Genomic DNA, 21,778 nt, shown 5'->3' with positions numbered 1-21,778 from the left:
AAGGCTGTGTAACATTTTCTCCTGGAAAACTATTAGAGTTTATAGAATTCTGTAAGTCTGTAACTGGGAACTGGTTCTGTTCATCAATCATACAATTTTTTGAATCACATATTGTAATTTTTATTCATGACACTTAAGTAAGTTATTGAAAAGCACTACATCTAGAATAACTCAGAAACCCACAATGAAAAAAGAACCAAGATTTGGGGTTTTGTTTTCCAATTATACTCGTGACATACCAGGCTTAATCATACTTTGCATAGATAGGATTAAAATGCCTAATTGGTTATGACTAAGCAAACTGAGGCCTTTTGATTAATCAAGCCACCCAGCTTTCAGTTTCTGACATCAAAATTTATACCCTTCATGAAAAAAAACAAGGCCACGGCTACATAATATTAAACCAACACACAATTAACAACACTTTGTTCTAATTACCTCTGGGCACAATTAATGTTGGCCCAATGGTTCATTTTTCTTCTTTGAGAGCTCTTAGAATATTTATGGAGATTAGGCTTTGATGCATTGTCTTTCTCTAAGATTTGGGGTTTTCTTACCAGCTCCTAAATCTGAGCAGGGAAAAGTACCATATTTATGGAGATTAATTCCTGACATATTGGCTTTTTCTAACATCTGAGGCGCTTCTAACACATTTCCACTCAAATCAGGCCCTGGCCAGGCAATGAAGTCACAGGTCCCCTTAACACTGTAACTTACTAACTCACACTGAGGATTTTTTTTTTTTTTTTTCTTTCCCCTCAGCAGTTAGTCATAACTGATGAAAGGTTAGGTCTTGATTGAACAAGCTTCCAGGAGTTGGAAGGCCAAAAGGGCTGCTGTAAAACAGCGATGTAGATGCTAACAGAACCCAAAGTAAGAGGACAGCCCTGCTGCCTACTATTGGGAAGCTAAAATTGCAGACAAGTTCATTTCCTCCACATCTGTAATGAAGAGACAGCAGCAAGACAACGCACACAGATCAAAGGCTTTGGTGATTGGTACCACTTTAATTTATGGAAGGCACATCTTTTTTCCACACTCTAAAAGAGTCGGTGGGGGCGTAAACTTTAAAGTCATAAATATTCTCTCCGTGACCCAGGTCTGTTTCGCACCCTCACTTGGTGTGTTTCTTTGGCTGTTTCATTTTATGATCTAAAGATGGGCTGAGCCACCCGAGGAGCTGCAGCTCCAAGACACTGGGGAAATTCAAGGGGCTGTTTATCTCTAAACAGATTAGAGGTTTGATTAGACTCTCCATGAATTTTTTAAATAAACACTGTTAGCTTTTAATACACATGTATGGACTAGATGAGTGGCTCCATGCACTGGCAATGCCAGGACAGGCCCAGCTTTCCAGTTTAATTTCTGGAAGAATGTACCCAGGCTCTAGGCAGGCCCGCATCCTGATGGCTGCTTGAAGCTGTTTCAGACTTTTCTGCTTTTGTCCAGTCAACTCCCTCTGATGTAGGAGATAGATGGGTTCCGGGTTAGACGTTTACAACTGGCCTCCTGTTTACATGTCACGGAGCACAAAGAAGTGGGCTTCAGGTTGGATACTTAGAACTGTAAGCATTTTCTGAGATAGGAGATAGGTGAGCTCCAGTTAAGGCATTTACAACAGCTTTCTATTTGCCATCCAAGATGGAAGTAACAGAAACAGGGTAAATACCCAGTGTTTGTCTCTTGTAAACACCTCAAGGTAAGAGTCATGGCAGTAGTCAAGGCAATTAGTCAAGGTAAGGACAAAGAGGGGCAAAATCCTATTTGAGTAAAGGATTAAGGGATCTCCCTCTTCCCTCTTTTGGGACAAGGGAGACATTACACCAGCCAGAAAGGCTCCTTGTGGGTCAAAAGTCATGGGATAACACCAGACCACACTGAGTCTTGCTCCTCCCAGAAGCCTTCACTTAGAGATCCCTCTTGGCTGAGGGGTGCGTGCGCACTTCAGGGGATGGTTCCAGGGTAGGTCAGATATGGAAAAAGAAACCAGATGATTGGCCTGAAAGAAGACAGAAGACCTGGAAGAACTGGCCTATATAAATGAATTAACCACCTCTTTGCCGTGCTCCTCCTCACTAGGTGGGATGCCCACAGCCTTGCTCTCCAGGTGCGCTTTTCTGCCCGCTTCTGTCTTAACTAAACAAAGCATTTCTCTGTGTGCTCTCCCACTTGCTGTTGCGCTATGTCTCTAATAGTGAACTTTGTACCTGTATTTATAGTTTCTTCTTCCGTGATAAACACATTTTTCACTGGGGGCAAAGGTCCAGGGAAAATAGCTTTTTAGCCTCTAGCCCTTGCTGGTCTGGTGGCTAGGATTTCTGGTTCTCATGCAGGCTACCCAGGTTCAATTCCTGGGCAGGGAATTAAGATATCACTTCACACCACTGCTCACTGGTGACTTGCCAAGATCACCTCTGCCTTTCCTTGAACTGTTTGCCTAGAAGATGAATACCACGCCTCAAAGATTCAGTTCAAATGGCACTTTCTTATCTGCTGGTCTTCTCACAAAAGAATCCAATTACATCCTTCTATTTTGGTGTTCTATTGATCTTGGACATACTTTAAAAAACTTTTTTATAAATGTTTATTTTTTGTTATTTAAATTAGCATATTTGTGTCTTCCTTCCACCAATGTGTCTCCAGGGCAGAGAAAATGCTGCATGGATCTTTGTAACTCCAGCAGCAAGTAACAGTCTAGGCCTAGAGATGTCAAAGAAGGGAGAGAAGGAGAAGTAGAGAAGAGAGAGAGAGTGAAACAGAGATAGAGAAGGGGAGAGAGATAAGAGAAAAAGAAAGAAGACACCACAGAAGACAAAGAAAAGACAATACCCAAGTAGGAACCTACCTTTCTCAGTGGTATTCAAGCAATTCTGACATTTAAATAACTAAACCCCAAGAACTTTCCCAAATGTTAGAAATAATGGGACTGTCAGTTGTGATGTTCCCCCCTCCAATTTTCAGTATGTCCTCTTCTGGAGTCTGAGAGTTTGAATGGAATTACCAGGAAAGAGAAACAAGCTTTCAGCGGTTTGCTGATGCAGTGAGAGACAAGCCTGGAAGCTTCCAATTGCCCTCTTTGCCAGTGAATGGAGACAGCCCGCCTAAGAATGAAACCAACTCTTAGGAGAGTGGGGCTGAGAGATGGAAAAAGCTCCCTGACACGGTCTGAACCCCTGCACTAATCCATGCCTTCATCCACTGTTACCCCTCAGTTTCTAGCTACAGTCTCCCTGTGAAGTCCGTTTGAGCAGGGCCACTGTGACTTACAACTGTAAGAGCAATCACAGAGTGCCTTGAAAGAACACCAGGACTGCCTGCATTGTAGCTTTCCTGAGAACTGAGATCTCTGAAACTGTCCCAGCTGTGTCGCTGGATCCAATGCTGAGCAACGTGGTGGCTCCTGGAGGCTGGGTTGGGTGCTTGTCCTAGCTGCTGCCCCATCAGAGCCATTTCTGGGGTTCTTAACTTTGGGGAGCCACTGCTTCATTTAAACAGATATGAAGAAATCGAGCCGCGTAACTTTTTGAAAAGAATAGTCATATGGTAAGTATTCTATTAAAATATGTGTGTAAAAAGGCTTGTTGTGCCAGGACACCCATTATCTCATTATAATAAAGAAAAAGTATCAACAACCTAAGCAGCCAATGAAAGTCATTAAATAAATGGTACTCAGCATCCATTCGATAAATTTCTGCTAGCCATCAAGACATATTTTAAGGAATGATGGATCACGTGGGGGATATTTTTGATATACTATAGAAAGAGCAAGCTACTATCTGTATAAAGTAACATTTATGCTTTTTAAACTTTATTGGCACCACTGACTCAATGGACATGAATTTGAGCAAACTCTATGAGATAGTGAAGGACAGGGAAGCCTGGCATGCTGCAGTCCATGGGTTCGCAAAGAGCCAGACACGACTGAGTGAGTGAACAACAACTTGATTAAGTACAACAGATGAAAAAAATGACTGAAAATATACATGCCAAAATGTCAACAGCATATATTTCTGATGGGTGTAATTATTATTTACCTATTTCCTTATCACGGTGGCTCAGATGGTAAAGAATCTGCCTGCAATGTGGGGGACTTGGGTTCAATCTCCGGGTCTGGAAGATTCCCTGGAGAAGGGAATAGCGACCTACTCCAGTATTCTTGCTTGGAGAATTCTGTGGACAGAAGAGCCTGGGGGGGCTACAATCCATGTGGTCTCAAAGAGTCAGACGCAACAGAAGCGACTAACGCTTTCACTTTTCATTATTTCCTTTTATTTTCCTAATTTTCTATAATGTGACTACTGACTATTTTTATAATCAGAAATCTGTTAGTACAAAGTTACATACTGACATAGGAAGGAATTTTTTTTTAAACTTCAAGCCCCTTTACCAAAGAGGAGTTTTTATCTCTAATCCTGGTTCACTGATTGTTGCTAAATGACCCACAGTTGTATAGGAATTAATCAGGAGAAAGATATACACCATGTACCGTAAGACAGGTATGTCTGGAGCTACCTGTCACCAGGCTGTCATAGAAACTAAAGATTAAAAGGAAACAGTTAAGGATTTCTACTCAGACAACCACCAGTATGCTGCTTCATAACTTGTAAAATTTCTTTTTACATTGTCTTAGGATAAGAGAAGATGGACTTCTCAGGTGGTACTGTGGTAAAGAACCTGCCTGCCCATGCAGGAGACAGAAGAGATGCACGTTGGATCCCTGGGTCAGGAAGATCCCCTGGAGAAGGAAATGGCAACCCACTCCAGTATTCTTGCCTAGAGAATCCTATGGACAGAGGAGCCTGGAGGGCTACAGTCCATAGGGACACAGAGTCGGACACGTCTGAAGTGACTTAGCATGCATGAAGGAGAGGACAAAAATGAGGGGAATAAGAAGGTAAGAACTTGAAGTCAATCAGGAATGCCATGCAGCAGATTGTTTCTCATCAGCAAAGAGCCAAAGCCAGACCTAGGTGTTTCAAACCCACAGCCATGGCAGGGGAGCCATCAAAGGCCACTGCGGGGCACCTTGATTATAAACTTTCCTTAGGTTCAAAAGCTCTCTGGCAATGGGCACATATGGGAAGGGCTTCTGCATTTGAGTCTGAAGATTTAGGAAAAATACTACTCAAGACGGGGTACTGAGTAGTACTGGGAACAAAGAAAGGTTAGATTGAAAAGTGGTTGAAACCAATGAGTTTGGTACTGAACTGGACCTAAGGTGTTTCAACAGCTTTCAGTGTTATTCTAAAAGCTGTATTGGTGGTTCTCAATTCTGGTTGTGCATCTGAAACACCCTCAGGGTTTTATAAAAACCCAGATATTTAGCCTCCATCAATGGCACCCCACTCCAGTACTCTTGCCTGGAAAATCCCGTGGATGGAGGAGCCTGGTGGGCTGCGGTCCATGGGGTCGCGGAGAGTTGGACACAACTGAGTGACTTCACTTTCACTTTCACTTCACTTAGACTTAAAGACTTGGAATTTCCTGGGTTGTCTCATAGGCGTCTGGTTTTTCAGAAGCTCCATTCCCGCATGCAATTCATCCCTCTTATGCTTGCAGATGTCATTGCTACATTTATATAGGAGTGAGTTATATCTCTCACTCCTAACTCATGGAGTTTGCCCTTTCTACTGGATGGTTCCCAATGGCGCATCAGCATGCCCTAACATCTCTTGTCTTTTTAAAAGAGTTCCTCTTGTACAATGTCTCTCTCCAGCTATGACTCTCACCCATATTGGCTTGACTTCACCAGAAACCTTAGAAGAGCTATCTATCTCCATGATGTCTCCATGTCTTTACCTGCCTACCAACTCAATCAGAAACTGTTGTTACTAGGCTTTTAGCTAACCCATCCCTTGCCAGAGCCAGAGAGGATTTCTGTGTTTCCTCTCTCTTATTCTCCCCTCAGCATTCGACGAGGTTGTCCTTGAAACACGTTCTTCCTCAGGCATCTATGACACCTCATCGTTCTGATTTTTCTCCCAGCTCACTAGCTACTGTTTCCTGGTCTCATTTGCTGGCTCTTCTTCCTCTGCTGGACCACTAATAGAGAGGTGCCCCAGGGCTCTGTCCTCTGCCTCCTTAAGGTCCACCTTCATGGCCTTATTAAGTTCCACAATGTAGAATGTCATCTATATTCTGATGACACTCAAATCTATATATCTAGCCCTGACCTTGGCCTTGGATAGCCAATTGCCTATCGAACATCATCACTTGAATGCTTAATAGGCATCTCAATTCGATATGGACACAGTAAATTGATGATGGTACATTTCTTCCCCAAGCCTTGCCTCTCTCAGAAATCTGGAACACCCCACGTTCAGTTACGAAGATCAAAAGCCTAAAAGTCATCCTTGTATCTCATTTTCTCTATATTCCACATCCAATACTTCAGTAATTCCAGTAGGCTTTACTTTTAAAATATTTTCTTATTTGACTATTTCTTGCCAGCATAGCATAGAGAAACTACACAACATGAAATCAAATTCTCACACTTAATCTGATCTTGGGTAAGTTACCCAGCTCGCCTGGAACTCCAGTTTCATTATCTGTAAAATGGGGATACTAATCATATACATCTCACTCCACAGGGTTGCTATGAAGATTACAATAGTGTATATGTGTACATGTGTGAAAATCATTACAAATCCCCACTAGTGCACTGATATTACTGTATAGTTTTATTGTTTTTACTCCCTGTTAGTCCTAAGTTGCCCAACTAGACCAGTCTAATAATATGTTTTGTTTGGAATCTGAAACAACCTCCTACCTGATCTTCTCTACCTCTGTCCTACTGCTGCTGCTAAGTCTGACTTTAGTCACGTCTGACTCTGCGACCCTATGGACTGTAGCCTGCCAGTGTCCTCTGTCCATGGGATTCTCAGCCCACAAACCAGCAAGAATTGTCTTTCTAAAGCACACATCAGATCATGCTACTTCGCTAGTTAAAAATCTTCACTGGCTTTCCTTTCCATGTATCATTATGTTAGAAGTCTTTACTGACCTAGAAGGCTTTAAAGGGTATAGCCTCTGTCTACTTCACTGAACTCAATTTCATTCCAGTTTTCAAATCTTATATCTTATTTCCCTAGGACAAAGTTCTTAGTTCTGTTCCCCTAAATTGTCAAGTTTTCTACCATCTCTGGGCTTTCGCATTTACAATTTCTTCTTGTTCGTCTTCTAGACACTTACACAGCCGTCTCCTTTTTTTTAGTGATATTACCTCCACATGACTCAATATGAGAAGCCATTGGAGATAAATACCTCTCCCATTTCCATCCCCAGAATCTCTACTACTGTATCACCTCACTGTTTCTTATTCAGAGGGTCTTATTTATATATTCCTTGTTTGCTTATTTATTATTTTATTTAAGTTTGTACATTTTGTCTGCATTCCCTGGGGTTGACTGGGGTTGAGGACCATGAAAATTTATCAAATCCCAGTGTCTAGAATAGTGTTTGGCCCATAGAAGGCATTCAGTTAATATCTATTGACTAAAAAATCAACATATAATTGTGATGTGTGGCCAGATTTGAGAATTGCTATTCTAGACTACCTCATTTTAAACAGGAGTTACGATTAACAAGAATGCTTAAGCTTAGCACTTTAATTGTCCTACTTTCATGGAAAGTTTAACTGAGCCAAGAAAGCTATTCACTTTAACACATTTAATTGCCATATTTTTTCTGCACAGAGTAAATCTTTCCTATAAGAAGCTAAGTTCTTCTGACTTCAGGCTGTAGTTAGCTTAGGCTTCAGCATGAACCTGGAGGCTCAAAACTCCCAGATGGTCTCAAGCCAGTCCTTCTGGCTAGAGTCTGAGAATGAGAGACGCAATGGGAGTTGAAAGTGAGTATAGGGATGTCCAGGTTGACTTTTGGTCAAGTACGAAGTTGGTTAATGCATAGGGAGAAAGAGCTCTTTGGTCCATAGGGAGAGGGTTTGGAGACAAGGAATGGTGCATTTCAAAGAACATGCCAAAAGCAAACCTGGAGCCTGAGTCCAAAGCCCAGGAGTAGAGAATAAGGAAGATACAAGGTCAGATCAATGGACTGTGAAGGTCAAGTCTGGGAAGAATCTTTAAATCAATGGTCCGGGATGGGGTAGGAGAAAGGAATGGCAGGGGCCTATGACATGGTGGTGCCATGTCAATGAAAATGGTGAGCTCTATTCTGAGAAAGCAGTCTCTGATAGCAGTCATAGAAATCTAAACTTTTCTTAAAAACAGAAAATACCATACTTAGCACTTAAGAGTTACAGAAAATGTCCAAGCAGCATCCAGATTGCCTATATGGTCCTTGTGGCATAGACATAAAATATATCAAATGGTTTCTCCAGCAGACATCAGGATCCCAAATGAAAATTATCATTTAGACCAAGGGGAAGCAGTTGCTGGGTGGTGATGTGAAGTGCCCTGCTCTTCTGCATCAACACTTGACAAATGCCAAAACCAAGGCACTGAGTAGAGAAAACAACTGCTAAGAGAAGAAAAAAAAAGTGTGACATGCATGTGTATATGAAATTATTATTTTGGCTGCTGGACAAGGAGTTCTTTTTGGAAGGTTAATAAATGTCTTATTTAGCAAAATACCTCGATGAGCCAGGGAACAGTGTGGAATGAGACCATGAACGAGGTACAGAGACCAACAGAGCTCTATGTGACAATATGATGGGGAGTATGGCAAGGGGAGGGGGAACTTGTGAGAAAAAGCTGGTCTCTGCCAGGAGGATTGGAACTGAGAAGTGGCCAGTGAGGAATGCCCAGCAGCTGAGGGACTTGGAGGGAGCGCTCTCTAAAGGGTAAGTGCAAAGCCCTTAGCCTTGGGGACCTTCTGCATGACTACATATTCTTTGTGGGATTGGATTTTTGGGAAAAGTGAGTAAAGTGGGTTCTGTTTCACCTGAGATTGATTCTGAAAGAAGAGGGATTGACAGTTGAATGGTATAGAAACACAGCCCCTGGAATGACCACAAGAGAGAATGACTCAGTAGGCGTGGGAGCACTAGACTTTCTTCAGGCTGGGGGATCTGGTGCTTGGACAACATATACTTAATTCTCAAAGTCTGGGATGACTCGACTATAATCTAGGCTGTTCATTAAAAGATTCATTTTATTCAAGTACAGTTGATTTACAATGTTGTGTTAATTTCTATACAGCAAAGTGATTCAGTTATACATATATATGCATTCTCTTTCATATTCTTTTCCACTTGGTCTATCACAGGGAACTGAATATAGTTCTCTGTGCTATACAGTTGAACCTTGTTGTTTATCCATTCTGTATATAATAGTTTGTATCTGTTATTTCCAAACTCTCAGTCTATCCCTGAATCAGTTCAGGCTGGCTTTGAATAATATTGTGATATTCATCAAGAACATAATATTAGAAGTCAAGTTTGTGTCTCTTCTTTTCTGCACCTATTTGTAGAGCAGAAATGAATGAAATCATCTCTCCATCACTCTGACAATCATAACTCTCTGCTTCCTACCACACCAGGGGCCAAGAGATTAAGGTACAAAAATATGATTGTTTCAAAAATACACTGATGGAAAAGAAAATATTTTTGTCTTTCTAAAATCTTGCTGCACGACATCAAAATTCACCAAAGTAATTTTGAAGCATTATGGTTAATTCACCGGCAATCTTCCAAAAGAGCATTTTGTTAAAGTGTAGAAATCTATGTGGGGGTCTGTGAGCAGCTCTGATTACAGTCTATCAAAATCAGTCTTTTATCGTCTCACAGTAATTGTTAACTTATGCAAAGGGTTCTATACAGAGAACACAAATACTAAATCTTAAAAAATAAAGTAACACAAAATTCTTGAAACAATCAGAGGATGTATAACTGTGTGTGTGTGTTTGTGTATGTGATATGATTTCTTTTTATTATCGGTTTAGGTAGACAATAGTGACTACTATTAGGAGCAAGGAGAGAGTTCTTTACTATTCAGTAAAGAATTTTAGGAAACAAGTCATGACATTGTGACTAGAGAACATTAATTTAGGAAATAAAATATTTTTTTAATTAAAATTGCAGGGCTTAATGGCACTTAGAGATATCATCTATTGCATCCAACTGATCCTGGAGGCAAGAGTTGTTGCCTGAAGTGTAAAGATCTCTGTGAAAGAAAAAAGAAAACAAAAAACTGTTCTCTCTTACTCAGTGAGGGTTTAAAAAACATTTGCTGCCAAAGATATTTTTTAGAAACCTCTTAGCTTGATTAAATAAAATATCCTTCAAAAGTTGTCTCAATGACAATTAGATGAACTAAAAGCAATTCTGACTGTGATCATCAATAAGACTAACAATTTAAGTATGTGGTTCTAGGTAAATTGTAATATCAATTCATTTCTACAATTAAATCCAGTTAATTCAACATCAAGACAAATCTGAGTTCTCAAAACTCTCAGATAACAGCCTCAGTTTCCCTTGAGAAGGCCTTTCTACCTTTCACAGTGATTATCTTGAAAATGACAAATGAGAACCTTTCGGGAAACAGGTGAATATTGGCCCTTTGCTCAAAAGGAACTGCCAGAGGGTCCCTAAGTTGACCTCTCTTCTGCCCCATATGTGACCTCACACACTAAACCTTCAGTTACTCTGGCGTGGAACAGCTGAAGTTTTTCATTCATAGTTCTTGTATTAATGATTGTACTTAGATAAAGAGGAGAAAAATCATGTAAGGAAAGGTAGGGGCCTTGGAGTAGGAGGATAGAAAAGACCACAGGCCAGGCACTGTTGTACAAATATTAACTCACTCAGCCCTCATTACTTCCCTGTAAGGTAAGTTACTATTTTCCCCAGTTTTGCAGTTGAGGCAACAGAGGCATAGAGTCTAATTGATTTGCCCAAGGATTCAAAACTAGAAAATAATAAAACTGAAATTCAAACCAATCTGTGGGAATCTGTCTCCAAAGTCCATAATCTTATTCCTTTCACTTTACTATTGCTGAGGAAATTAAAGTAAAAATGGCATGCATCTAGAGACAACACGGTAAGTTAGGATTAGGGACAGAACTGCAGAAGTCAGTAAAAGAAAAGAAGATCTTCCAAGGTCATGTTTCTTTATATTACTGCAGGAAGTTTCAGGATTCTGTAGACCCTGTGGTGAGAGTGAAAGTTGCTCAGCCGTGTCCAACTCTTTGCGACCCCATGGACTGTAACCCACCAGGCTTCTCTGTCCATAGAATTCTCCAGGCAAGAACACTGGAGCTACATTTTTAGATATTGGCTGAGGCCCCATTGTGCCTAGTTTAAGAAGAGGTGGCCTTACCATAGTCCTTGCTTAAAAATAATTACGTTCCAGTATTATATGCAAACAAAACATTTATTGAAAGGAGGTAAGTCAACTCACAGAACAAGGCATCTTTGCTGGATCTTTCAGCATGTGAACTAATAACTAAAACGCTCTTTGAGGGCTGCTATAAACATTCAGGAATTAATAGCTGAAATGATGTCAAATGCCACTAAGTAACAGACCAGAGGTGTGGAACTGTTTTGAAGGACTACAGCAGTCAAAAACCCTCCTTAAAGTACCCTTAGTGCAACTTCACCTCTATTTATTTATGTTTTATATGTTGAACTTCAGCATAAGCTTTTTCTGTTTTTTGAAGAAATAGCTCTACTGCTTAACATTATTTTTCTTATAATTGTCCTTACACAGTATTCAATAGTTTGTTTATTCATTCATTTATTCAATCGTTAGGTATTGGGAAAATAAAGCAAGAATATCACTCAGCCTTCCTTCAAGGAACTTGCAATTTTAGGGAAACTGATCTAGTTTGAGGGCCATACAGAATTTAAGATGAATTCTTGTCTTATGTACTCTTTTCAAGGCAAGACAGTCATAGTTACTAGGTTAGGACTCATTCAGTGAAACAAATGTTAACGTTATACTCATCATTGACAAAGGCATCTCAATGGCAGCTACTAGATCCTATTAGTCTGGGAGAACTAAGAAAGGGAGATTTATCCTTTCTCAAAAGCAGTGCCAATAAAAGAAGTAGAATGCGGTTATTTTTCTTTAAACGTGTAGAAAATGGTTCCATTTCTTACCTCTAGAGCTTTCAATCTTTCTAACAGCCATTTGGTCTTGCCTTTCCCCTCATCTGCACTGCTCCCTTCACTCCTCGAGTCCTCATCTAGCGCCATGTGACGGCCTTCCAAAGCCGCCTTGTGTTTTCGCTCTTCTTCTGACAGTTTTTCCTGAAGCAAGAAAGAATTGTTGTTTTTAGTAATCTTCACTGAAAAATAAGAAAGAGTTTAAGGCTGAAAAGTCTGGAACCTTCCCACTCTTTTTGCTTTCTTTCCAGGGCTGAGGTAGAGAAAATTTTGCTAAACAAATTCTGAGTGGTGCTTGTATTAGTGGTGGTTAATACTATAAACACAAGAGATAACTTTAATGAATTTTGGCAGGTCAAGTCATTGGGTTACCACCACTGAATGCACATGTCCTCTGCCCTGCTGGAGAAGTGACTGAGCCCACAAAGTTGTAGGTGAAGTCATGTGGTTAATTCACTCAGATCTGCACCGTGAAAGTCAGCTCTGCTCTAAACTGCGGGAAAGTCAGTCAGTCTTGATACCTGTGAATAGCTTAGTTCCGCAAAAGAAGATCATCAAAGTCACTGGACGTGCAACCAGTATAAGGTAAAAGAAAATATGACAAAATATCTAAATGGTAAAGATCTCAGAATTCTATGCTGAAACCACTTAGTTCCTTCTGCTCAATAATGACATGGCTCTTAAGGGCCCTATATAGAGCCCCCTTTCTAGAAACTACTTCGGGATCTGTAGTATAGCCTTGAGGCAGACATAAAATGTTATCTTGCCTGGCCTCCCTGTTTGTTGGTGGCTCCTTACTCAACCCTGTCACTTGCAGCTTTTTGGAAGTTGGGAAGTATTAATTTCAGCCTCATGACTGGCTCTTGCTTTCAAGGTAAAAATAAATGTCAAGAGCATATCATATGAAAAAAAGATATCTCATCCACTTTTATACATACATCAAGACACTGTGCTACAGAATCTGGTGTCATCATTCCATCACGCTTTTTAACTCTAACCAGAATGCTGTAGAAATCTTTGTATTGATACAGCTGGTTGCCAACCATGTGGGCTAAACTGGATTTCAGTGGTGAGAGGTTTCTTTATATTCAGCACTAGACTGATATCATTTGCAAATATAAAAGTATTAAGAGATAGGATTCTTAAAAAACCCACTGGGAAAAGAACAGCATAAGCAGGAAAAAAAACAAACAAACAGGTTTTTTAACTGTGTTCATAAAAGTGTTTTGCATGTTCTGAAATTATTTAACTTCTTTTTTGAAAATAAAATATGAAGGAAAAAATTTGATGTATATGTACACATGTATAAGTATACTTGCATGTATAAATACATAAAACATTGGAGACTATATAGAAACTTAACCCATGTTAATCTGTTTCCTAACATATTTCAAGATATAATTTCCATTTCTTTATATAAATGTGCAATTGACTAAGCAGGTGATAGCTCTTTATAAAATCCGGCCTGGGTGTATCCACATACAATGTACAGGTGTGTCCACTTTTGTAGCTGGAGTTAGTTCGGTTCAGATACAAGCTCAACAAGTTTAAAGTGCAGATCCCCAAGCCAAGACAAACATCCAGGACTGTATTTTTATAGCTTTGATTCTTTAAGGTTTGTTCACTCATCAGACCTTTATTTCCATGATGACTTGAAATCTGCAGTTACAACTCAATTTATAAATACAATATTGTAAAGTAAAAAAAAAAAAAGAAATAAAGAGGTCCTTCTATTTCTCTTTTAAGATTTGAGAGCACTATACTTAAATGCTAAATTGGGATTACAAAGCAAGCTTTAAAAAAATATATCATCTACCACTATTTCTATGTGTGTGTATATGCACAGAAGTAATTAGGATTCTACTTAATTAAATAGAATTATTCTATCTAATTAAAACAAACAAAGAAAAGTCATTGGTATAAACTGAAAGCCAAAAGACTTTGGGATATGGCAGCCAGATCCCACATCTACCATTTATCAGCTTTGCAAATAATATTGGGCAAACTACTTAATTTCAATAATTCTTGGTGTCTTTGTCTCCTAAATGCTTAAATGAGGTTAACAGCCTCACACATAACATGCACACATCTACAGTCAATTCTCATTATTCATGATAGTTGTGTTCACTGAATTAACAAATACTGAATCATTGCTCCTAGGGGAGATATAGGGTTAGGTTTCTGGAAGCCTTTGGTTGCAACAGTTTCATCACTAATCAATACGTAATCTTGTTTTATGAGTGTTTCTATTTAAAGACATCTTGTTTAATATATATTGTTGATTAATTTGCACTGAACTAACCACAAAAGGCACTATAACTCATGCTCAAACAAAGCTTATCTAATAGCCATTTTCTCCAGGAGGCACATCACAGCCTTCTTGCACTTCGGAAAATTAGATAGCAGTTCACACCATGTTTGGGGACTATTTTCAACAGTGAGACCACTCACAAAAAAATATAAAAAAGTGGCACTAAACAGAGTGTTAAAGGACACATTTCCAGTGGGAGAGCTGAAAAAAGAAGGCAGGACATTGCTTTGGTTGACCTAAGCTGGGATAATACAGGTATTGAATAACTTAAAGCTTTCACCCCTCTGCAAATGTCCATGAATAACCATGAAAGCACAGCAGGCTTTCATTTTGGGGTTGCAAATAAATTTTCGGTAGTAAGTGAATTCAGAAAGTCCAAAAATAATGAGGACTGGCTATATGTATGCATACACTCACATTAAAGTGTCTAGGCACAGTGCCTAAATATTATTATATGAACAAACTGGACACAATTCAGGATAGTATAGATTATATATGAGTATTTAGGTTACATAAAATTCAAGGGTCACTTTACATAATTGAAGAAAGGGTGATCAATGATGACTGGGAGGAGTGATTTTGTGGAAATGGAAATGACTTATGCTTTGGTGGAGTGATACCACTTGAATAGGTAGAGAGGCATAGGATGGGAGTTCTGGTTAAAGGGAACATTGGAACAAAGGCCCCCAGTCAGGAATGCATTTTGTCCTTATTGGTTCATGAGGAAACCGGTTTGATTATCTTGCAAGAAAAACTGAGAGGCAGGTAATAGAACCGGAGAGTAAAAGAAAAGGGTTACTGGAAATGGGAAAGAAAAATTCAGATATCATTCATTAATTCATTTATTTATCCTATAAATGTTTCTTAAACACAAAGTATTGGACATTTGATAGTCTAGTACTAGAGGTATGGCAAACAAGACAAAGTTTCTATACTCTATGAATTTGTATCCTACGTGTGGGAAACACAATCAACTCCAAGTCAAATCAGTAAGCTCTATAACTGCAGCCAGTGGTATGTTTAGGGACAATATGAGATACGGTGTCATCAGTGTAAGGTATGTCTGAGGAGGTGGTCATTTAAGCTGAGACCAAATGATGGGAAGCAAGCAGCTGGACAATGGTCTGGGAGAGAAACACTTCAGGTAGAAGAAACAGCAAAGCAAGTACCCAGTGGCAGGGCTAAGCTTGTCTTGCTGACCAGTTGAGGGACAGTCTATGTGATGGAGCATAGGAACTCTTAAGAGTAAAGAACAGCACAGAATGAGATTAGAGAGAACATGGCAGTCTTTCAAGGCATGGAAAGGGGGTTTGGTTCTATTTTAAGTGCAGTAAAGAGGAACTGGAGGCTAAGTAGGGGAGTGATAAGTTCTGGTTTACATTTTAGAAATGGCATCTTAACTGCTACAATGGACAATGGGCTGTGGAAGGAAGGAGCCAGGAGACCAGCTGGGAGGGTTTTCTACAAGAAGGAATAAAAATTAGGAATGCTCTGAAAGTATTGGATGGGAACTCACCAAAACCAGTTCTCATACTGGATGGTAGGCCAGACGCCCTGGATTTAAAATCCTGGTTTTACAATTGTGCCCCTTGCCGGGCAAAACATTCAATCTTTTCAATTCCTCACTTTCCCCCAGATACAAAATGAAATGGATGGACTAAATGTCCCTTGCAATATAAAGGTTCTAAGAATTCAATTATTCAAGACACAACTTTCAGGGAGGAAAAGTTATTAATATGCTCAATGGTAACAGAAATGACAAGAATGACAAGAGGACACAAAAAGGACCTCTACGTTTTGTAATAAGAAGGCTGTTAGTGGGAACTTGAGAGCTATTTGACTCAAGTGCAATGATGGTAACCAAATTGTCAGTGGTTATGCAAAAAGTGAAAAGAGAAAATAGCAGCAATTTTCTCAGATGCTTATTTGAAAGAGTGGCAGGGAAGGAAAGGAAATATAAAGAACTACAGCCAAAGAGCATTGAAGAGACAAGTGGAAACCTTGATTTCAAGATGCAGAAAATTGAGTTGTTTGAAGAAATAAAGAGAACAGGTGGAACTAAAGAGATGCTAGCAAAGGTGGTATGAAGATAGGAAGAGATCTCCCAAGCAGAGAAGGCAGAGCATTTCGAAGGGCTTTGAAGGAAAAGTCAATGTTTTTTTTTTTAATGTAGTTCCCTGCAAAATATCTTGTCACAGCATAATCTCCCAGTTAGTACTGCTAAGTCCTTAGTTAGTGTCTAGCCTGAGTTCTTAAAGAACAAGGATTTAAACGCACGTAGTCCATTTGAGACATGCAAAAAACATCAGTTTGGAAGTGACTTAAGCAAGGGAGCCACTGGGGGCATATTACTAACCAACTGAAGTTAAATCCATGGAAACTCAGGGAAATGGAACAAAACACAGAGCTCAGAATCATCCCACCCTAGGGCTAAGGGTGTATGTGTGTGTGTGCTCAGTCACGTCCGACTCTTGTGACCCCAGAGACAGTCACCTGCCGGGCTCCTCTGTCCATGGGATTCTCCAGGCAATAATACTAGAGTGGGTTGCCATTTCCTTCTCCAGGGGATCTTCTCAACCTAGGAATCAAACCCAGGCCTCCTGCATTATAGGCAGACTCTTTACCAACTGCAAGGGAGTTGGGACATTCATGCACCAACCTCCAAAGAATCAGTAATTGGGGGCGGCTCCTGGGGTGTCAGTCTCCAGGCTGCCACAGGCAGTAAGGTTTTTAAAAATACTTCTCACATAAAAGCGCTCTTCAACACACACACTGATAGCTAGAGATCTCGGGAGCACTCTGGATGACTTTGGGGTATGGGCAGAGCGTCGTCAATGTCCTCTACAAGCAGAGAGGAGATTTGTGACTGCTTTATATGACCCCACCAGGAAAGAAAGCCACATTTGTACATTTCTCAGGCTTAAACGCACATTTTATTGTGTTTCAATTCTATTAATAAAATGCCCTAAAATCAATCCAGTAAGCGCTATAGAGTTATCCATCCTATCCTTTTCTTTACTCTTGTCTCTTTAAGCACATACCAATGAGAGTGTTGGAGTGTAATGTAATATTGAGGAGGAAGACAAATGGAAAGGACATATTAAGTAAACAGATGAGCAAAAGAGGAAAATAGGTGGAGAGAAACAAGGAGAAGGGGGAGTTGTGGGAGAGTTGGACGGCTAAACCCCACTGACAGATGACTACTGTCAATTTCAGACAGGACAGCTGTTGGATTTATACTATGCTTAAAAAGCATGACCATATTTTAAAAAATTAAGTATATGAATTCTATACACACATAAATAACCCATTTCAACCAGAAATATTAGTCTCTTTTCTATTAATAATTAATCTCCTGTGATTTACCTGGTAAAAAGAGAGCAGGACAGAGGTCAGAAACATATTTTAAATAAAATATATTCTTCATATAAACCTCTAACAGGAAAACAATACAAATGAGCCAAGTCCACTCCTGAGAATGGCAAACTGTGAAGAGAATAAGTTGATTCCAGAGGTGACCTGTTGTCATGTTTCAGTCCTTTATGGACTTTAATCAGCAGTGAATTCTATAAAAGTGAGGCCACCACAAAACACTTTCACTCCCCACATATTTCATATATGGTTGAGACCATAAGCTTGTTGCTCTCAACAAATACCAGCGGGTATGCAGGAAGTTAAAGATTTAGAAGTTCAGTTAGTATCCAAGGGTTTAAATCAAACTCTGGCTTGAAGGTACATAAAGCAATCCTCGGAGCTAAAAGTTTCTTTAAGCGGTTACCAGGGCAATGATTCACCTGTGGGGCAGCCCTTATCTTTTGTTCTCACGTAGTCAGCATCATCAGACCTATGTAAAATAATACTGATCAACACAAAGCTCTCAGGTGCATCAGCTCAGCTCAGACAGATGACAGTCCGGGGGGCTCAGTTAGTTCAAAGAGCAGGCAGGCCAGCCCCTTACAGATGGCCAGCTACTATCCAAAAACATCATTGAGGAAAGTGATCATAAGACCCTGCTTCCAAATTATGTCCTATTCATCTTTTGGTCACCAGCTTCCCCTAGCCCAGCACAATGGGATTCAGGCATTCATGAAGTCATCTTACTTTATAACTAATTAATTAATCCATCCATCCAATACATATGTACTGAGTAGCTTTTGTATGCCAGGCACTGTGGAAGATGCCAGAGGTAGAAAGGTGAATAAAAACACATGTGGAGCCTGTGTTCATGAAGCTTAGAGTCTTGTAGAAGGAGACAGTAATCAAAATGTCACCAGCAAATATAAAATAACACTGCGATGTGTGCTGGGAAGAAGAGATTCCAGGAGCTCTGAAAAATCATTACTAGAGGGATGCCAGGGACGTTAGGAAAGCCAATGCTCATGTTTACCACCATGGCAGTTAACCAGGAAATGCCCATGAGGTTGGGGAGGGAGAGAGCAATTTTTAAAAAGTCTGAAAGGAGGTATGTGTAACTGGGGAGGAAAGTGAAGCTCAGTGGACTAATGAGACCATGCCACAGGCCAAGGAACGTTGCCTTTACTCCAAGGGCAATAAGAAGCCATGGACTGTTTTCATGCACGTGTGTGTGTGTGTGCACATGCACACACATGATACAGGGTGGGGGAAGTTGACAAGGCAGGATCTGTTTTCTAAAATAGATCCCTGGTAAAGTGTGGAGGATGGATTGGAGTGAGGTTAACATAGACATGGGGAAAATAAGATGCTACTGCAATAGTCTAAACAGGAGTAGACTGACCCATGATTAAAGTGACAATTTCATAAAATGAGACCTCATAGTCTGTAATTATCTTATGATTTTGATTCTTTAATATGCAGTTACTCCAAGAATGACAAATACTAAAATTTCCTTAGGTCACTGTTGTTGGCTGGCATCAGTCAGTCATTGATCAATGGGTGTGGGGAGCAAAGTGTGGCTTCTTTAAAACGCAGATACCTTGGCCAACTTTGGCCCCAGTGGATTACAATATCTAGGAGTGAGGCCAGGGATCTGTAATTTTAGAAAGCACCTCAGGTAATACTAATCTACGTCCAAATTTAAGAGCCTCTGGACAAAGATGCTTCAATATATAAGATAAATCCTTTTTACTTTAGATGAGCTTTTGAGGTTGCCCATTTGATTTAATTCTTACAATTATTCTACAGAATAAACAGAATAATTATAAGAATGTTGCAGAATTGCCTGGTGTACAAGCTTGGCCTTAACATGGTGGCACTGCTGCCTTCCAGCCCATCAACTGGGGGAGTGACATTAGGTCTGAGCCCAGGACTGCGAGGATCATTAAAGATCAAAAATTTGGGCAAAGGGGAAAGGCAGTGTATGCCACATGTGGACAAAACTTGGTATTCCATTTGACAGGATAAAGGGAGCGTCAGCCTCCTCTGTTTCTTGAGGGCCATCAAATTCCATCTCACTGTGATCTATTCTAATCCAGAGTGGGAAGAGACCCATTTTAGTTTTAGAACAAATAGAAATAAAAAATTTACATTCCAGTCCTAACTCTGCCGCTAACCAGCTGTGTGATTTTAGTCAAGTCACATAACTTCTCTGTCCCTTAATTTCCTCATCTGTGAATAGAATATACAGAAATAGACTGTCTCAAAGGTCCCTCCTAGCTTTAAATGTGTACGATTTTGATCATCTGTAAAAACTCAATTTAGAAGAATAAGTATTTAAATACTACTGAAGTTCAGGAATGTTAATACAGAATGCCATTAAGGTTAGATCTGTCTAGGTAATAAAATCTGTTTGCTTCTTTCCAGAGTGTGTGTCTGTCTTCCTTGGGTAAAAACCTCCCCCACACTTTTTTTTTTTTTTCTGTATACTTCTCTTGGGCCCTAGGATAGACATCACCTAATATAATCTTTGCATTTTTTTCTTTTTTTGCATTTAGCATGTTTCATTCTCTGTCTGTAAGAAAGGAAAGACCTGGTAAGCAATATTAAGGGAGAATTTAGTGAAAGATACTTGTAACACTCACAGGAAATCATGCCCAACATGAGTCCTGTATGTGAAAAGAGTCTTTGCTTAGAGGAGGAATGATTTCAAGTATCTTATGGTTGCAAGTATTTTTTTTTTGAAATCACCCATCTCTCTATTTTTATTATTTTTAATTCTGATGGTCAACACAAAGCCAATATACAGAAACTCTGCATATGTGGTAATAATAGTTATACTGTATTCCAGGTCATTCATTATTTTTCTAAAGGAGATTGTCCTTAGCTCCTACCATGAAAAGGAAGGAAGGAAGAAGGGAGGAAGAGAGTGAAGAGAGGAAGAGGAAGGGAAGGGAAAAGACCCACCTCAAATACACACAGTGTTCTAACTTGAAGATGGCAAAATGAAACCATGGGGATATGAAGAGATAACTATCTAACTCTGGAAAGACAGTCAGTCAAGGAAGCTGGAACATGTTTTTCATTTTGGATATCCAGCCATGTGTTAAATATCTGCCTACTAATTCATAGTAAAAATATAAAAATACATAATTTAAGACTGATCACATAAGGAAGAGACTTGGGTGGTATCAGCATAAAACATTAAGCCCTTTCCAGAACACAAAAGACATAAATAGCATCTAATGTTTGTAGAACACTTCAGAGTTAAGCCAAATCACCTCATGCATATCATTTAACATACTCACTGCCATGGGGACATAACACAAACAGCCTGGGATCCCTTTATAGATAAGAAAACAGGTTCCAATAGGTTGCAAAAGTATAACTGTTAGTCGCTCAGTTGTGTTCAACTCTTTGTGACCCCATGGACTGTAGCCCCAAGGCTCCTCTATCTCTCTAGGCAAGAATACTGGAGTGGCTTGCCAAGCCCCTCTCCAGGGGATCTTCCTAATTCAGGAACTGAACTCAGTTCTCCTGCACTGTAGGTAGATCCATTACCATCTGAGCTGCTAGGGAAGGCCAATAGGTTACAGAGTCCTGTTAATATTTAGTGGCAGAGCCAGAATTTAATTACAGTGCAATTTCAAATGTCATGCTCTTTCTACAGGCCCAGTTACTTCTTTTGGACTTTCCCATGTACCTATAGATCTATCCCTACTGCTAATTCTATCTGAGAATCTGTGATCGTTATCCAACTGTGGGCCATGCTGCGAGACCACGTCTTTCCAAGGTTCCCTGGTCATTTATCTAGGGAGCAGGTGATTTTATCAGAGACGTTGGATCTGGCCTCAGATGACTATCAGCACGGTAGATTTAACAAACCACAACCATTTCCATAGTTAATAATGATTCAATTACTTCAAAACAGAAACATTTACCTACTATAAGAAAAATGAAAATGTAGAGGCCAGTCATCTAGCTGACAGCTGTCCCATTGAGCCCCGGTGGCTTCAGCCTCTGATTTACTTACTCATTTGTTGTCTGGT

At 39.9% G+C, this 21,778-nt stretch overlaps 1 protein-coding gene across 4 annotated transcripts in view; it reads right to left on the bottom strand.

The window, feature by feature from the left end:
* The window catches only part of NCKAP5 (NCK associated protein 5), a 1,102,414-nt gene that overhangs the window by 319,759 nt on the left and 760,877 nt on the right, over positions 1-21,778 (bottom strand). For all 4 annotated transcript variants that reach the window (XM_024980953.2, XM_010802114.4, XM_015475847.3 and 1 more), the window contains exon 7: positions 12,059-12,208. In XM_024980953.2, the coding sequence (XP_024836721.1) occupies positions 12,059-12,208 (150 nt within the window). The remainder of the gene's footprint in view (positions 1-12,058; positions 12,209-21,778) is intronic.

This window comes from Bos taurus, chromosome 2, assembly GCF_002263795.3.
Source record: "Bos taurus isolate L1 Dominette 01449 registration number 42190680 breed Hereford chromosome 2, ARS-UCD2.0, whole genome shotgun sequence".
NCBI lineage: Eukaryota > Metazoa > Chordata > Mammalia > Artiodactyla > Bovidae > Bos > Bos taurus.
This window is presented reverse-complemented; position numbering and strand designations above follow the sequence as displayed.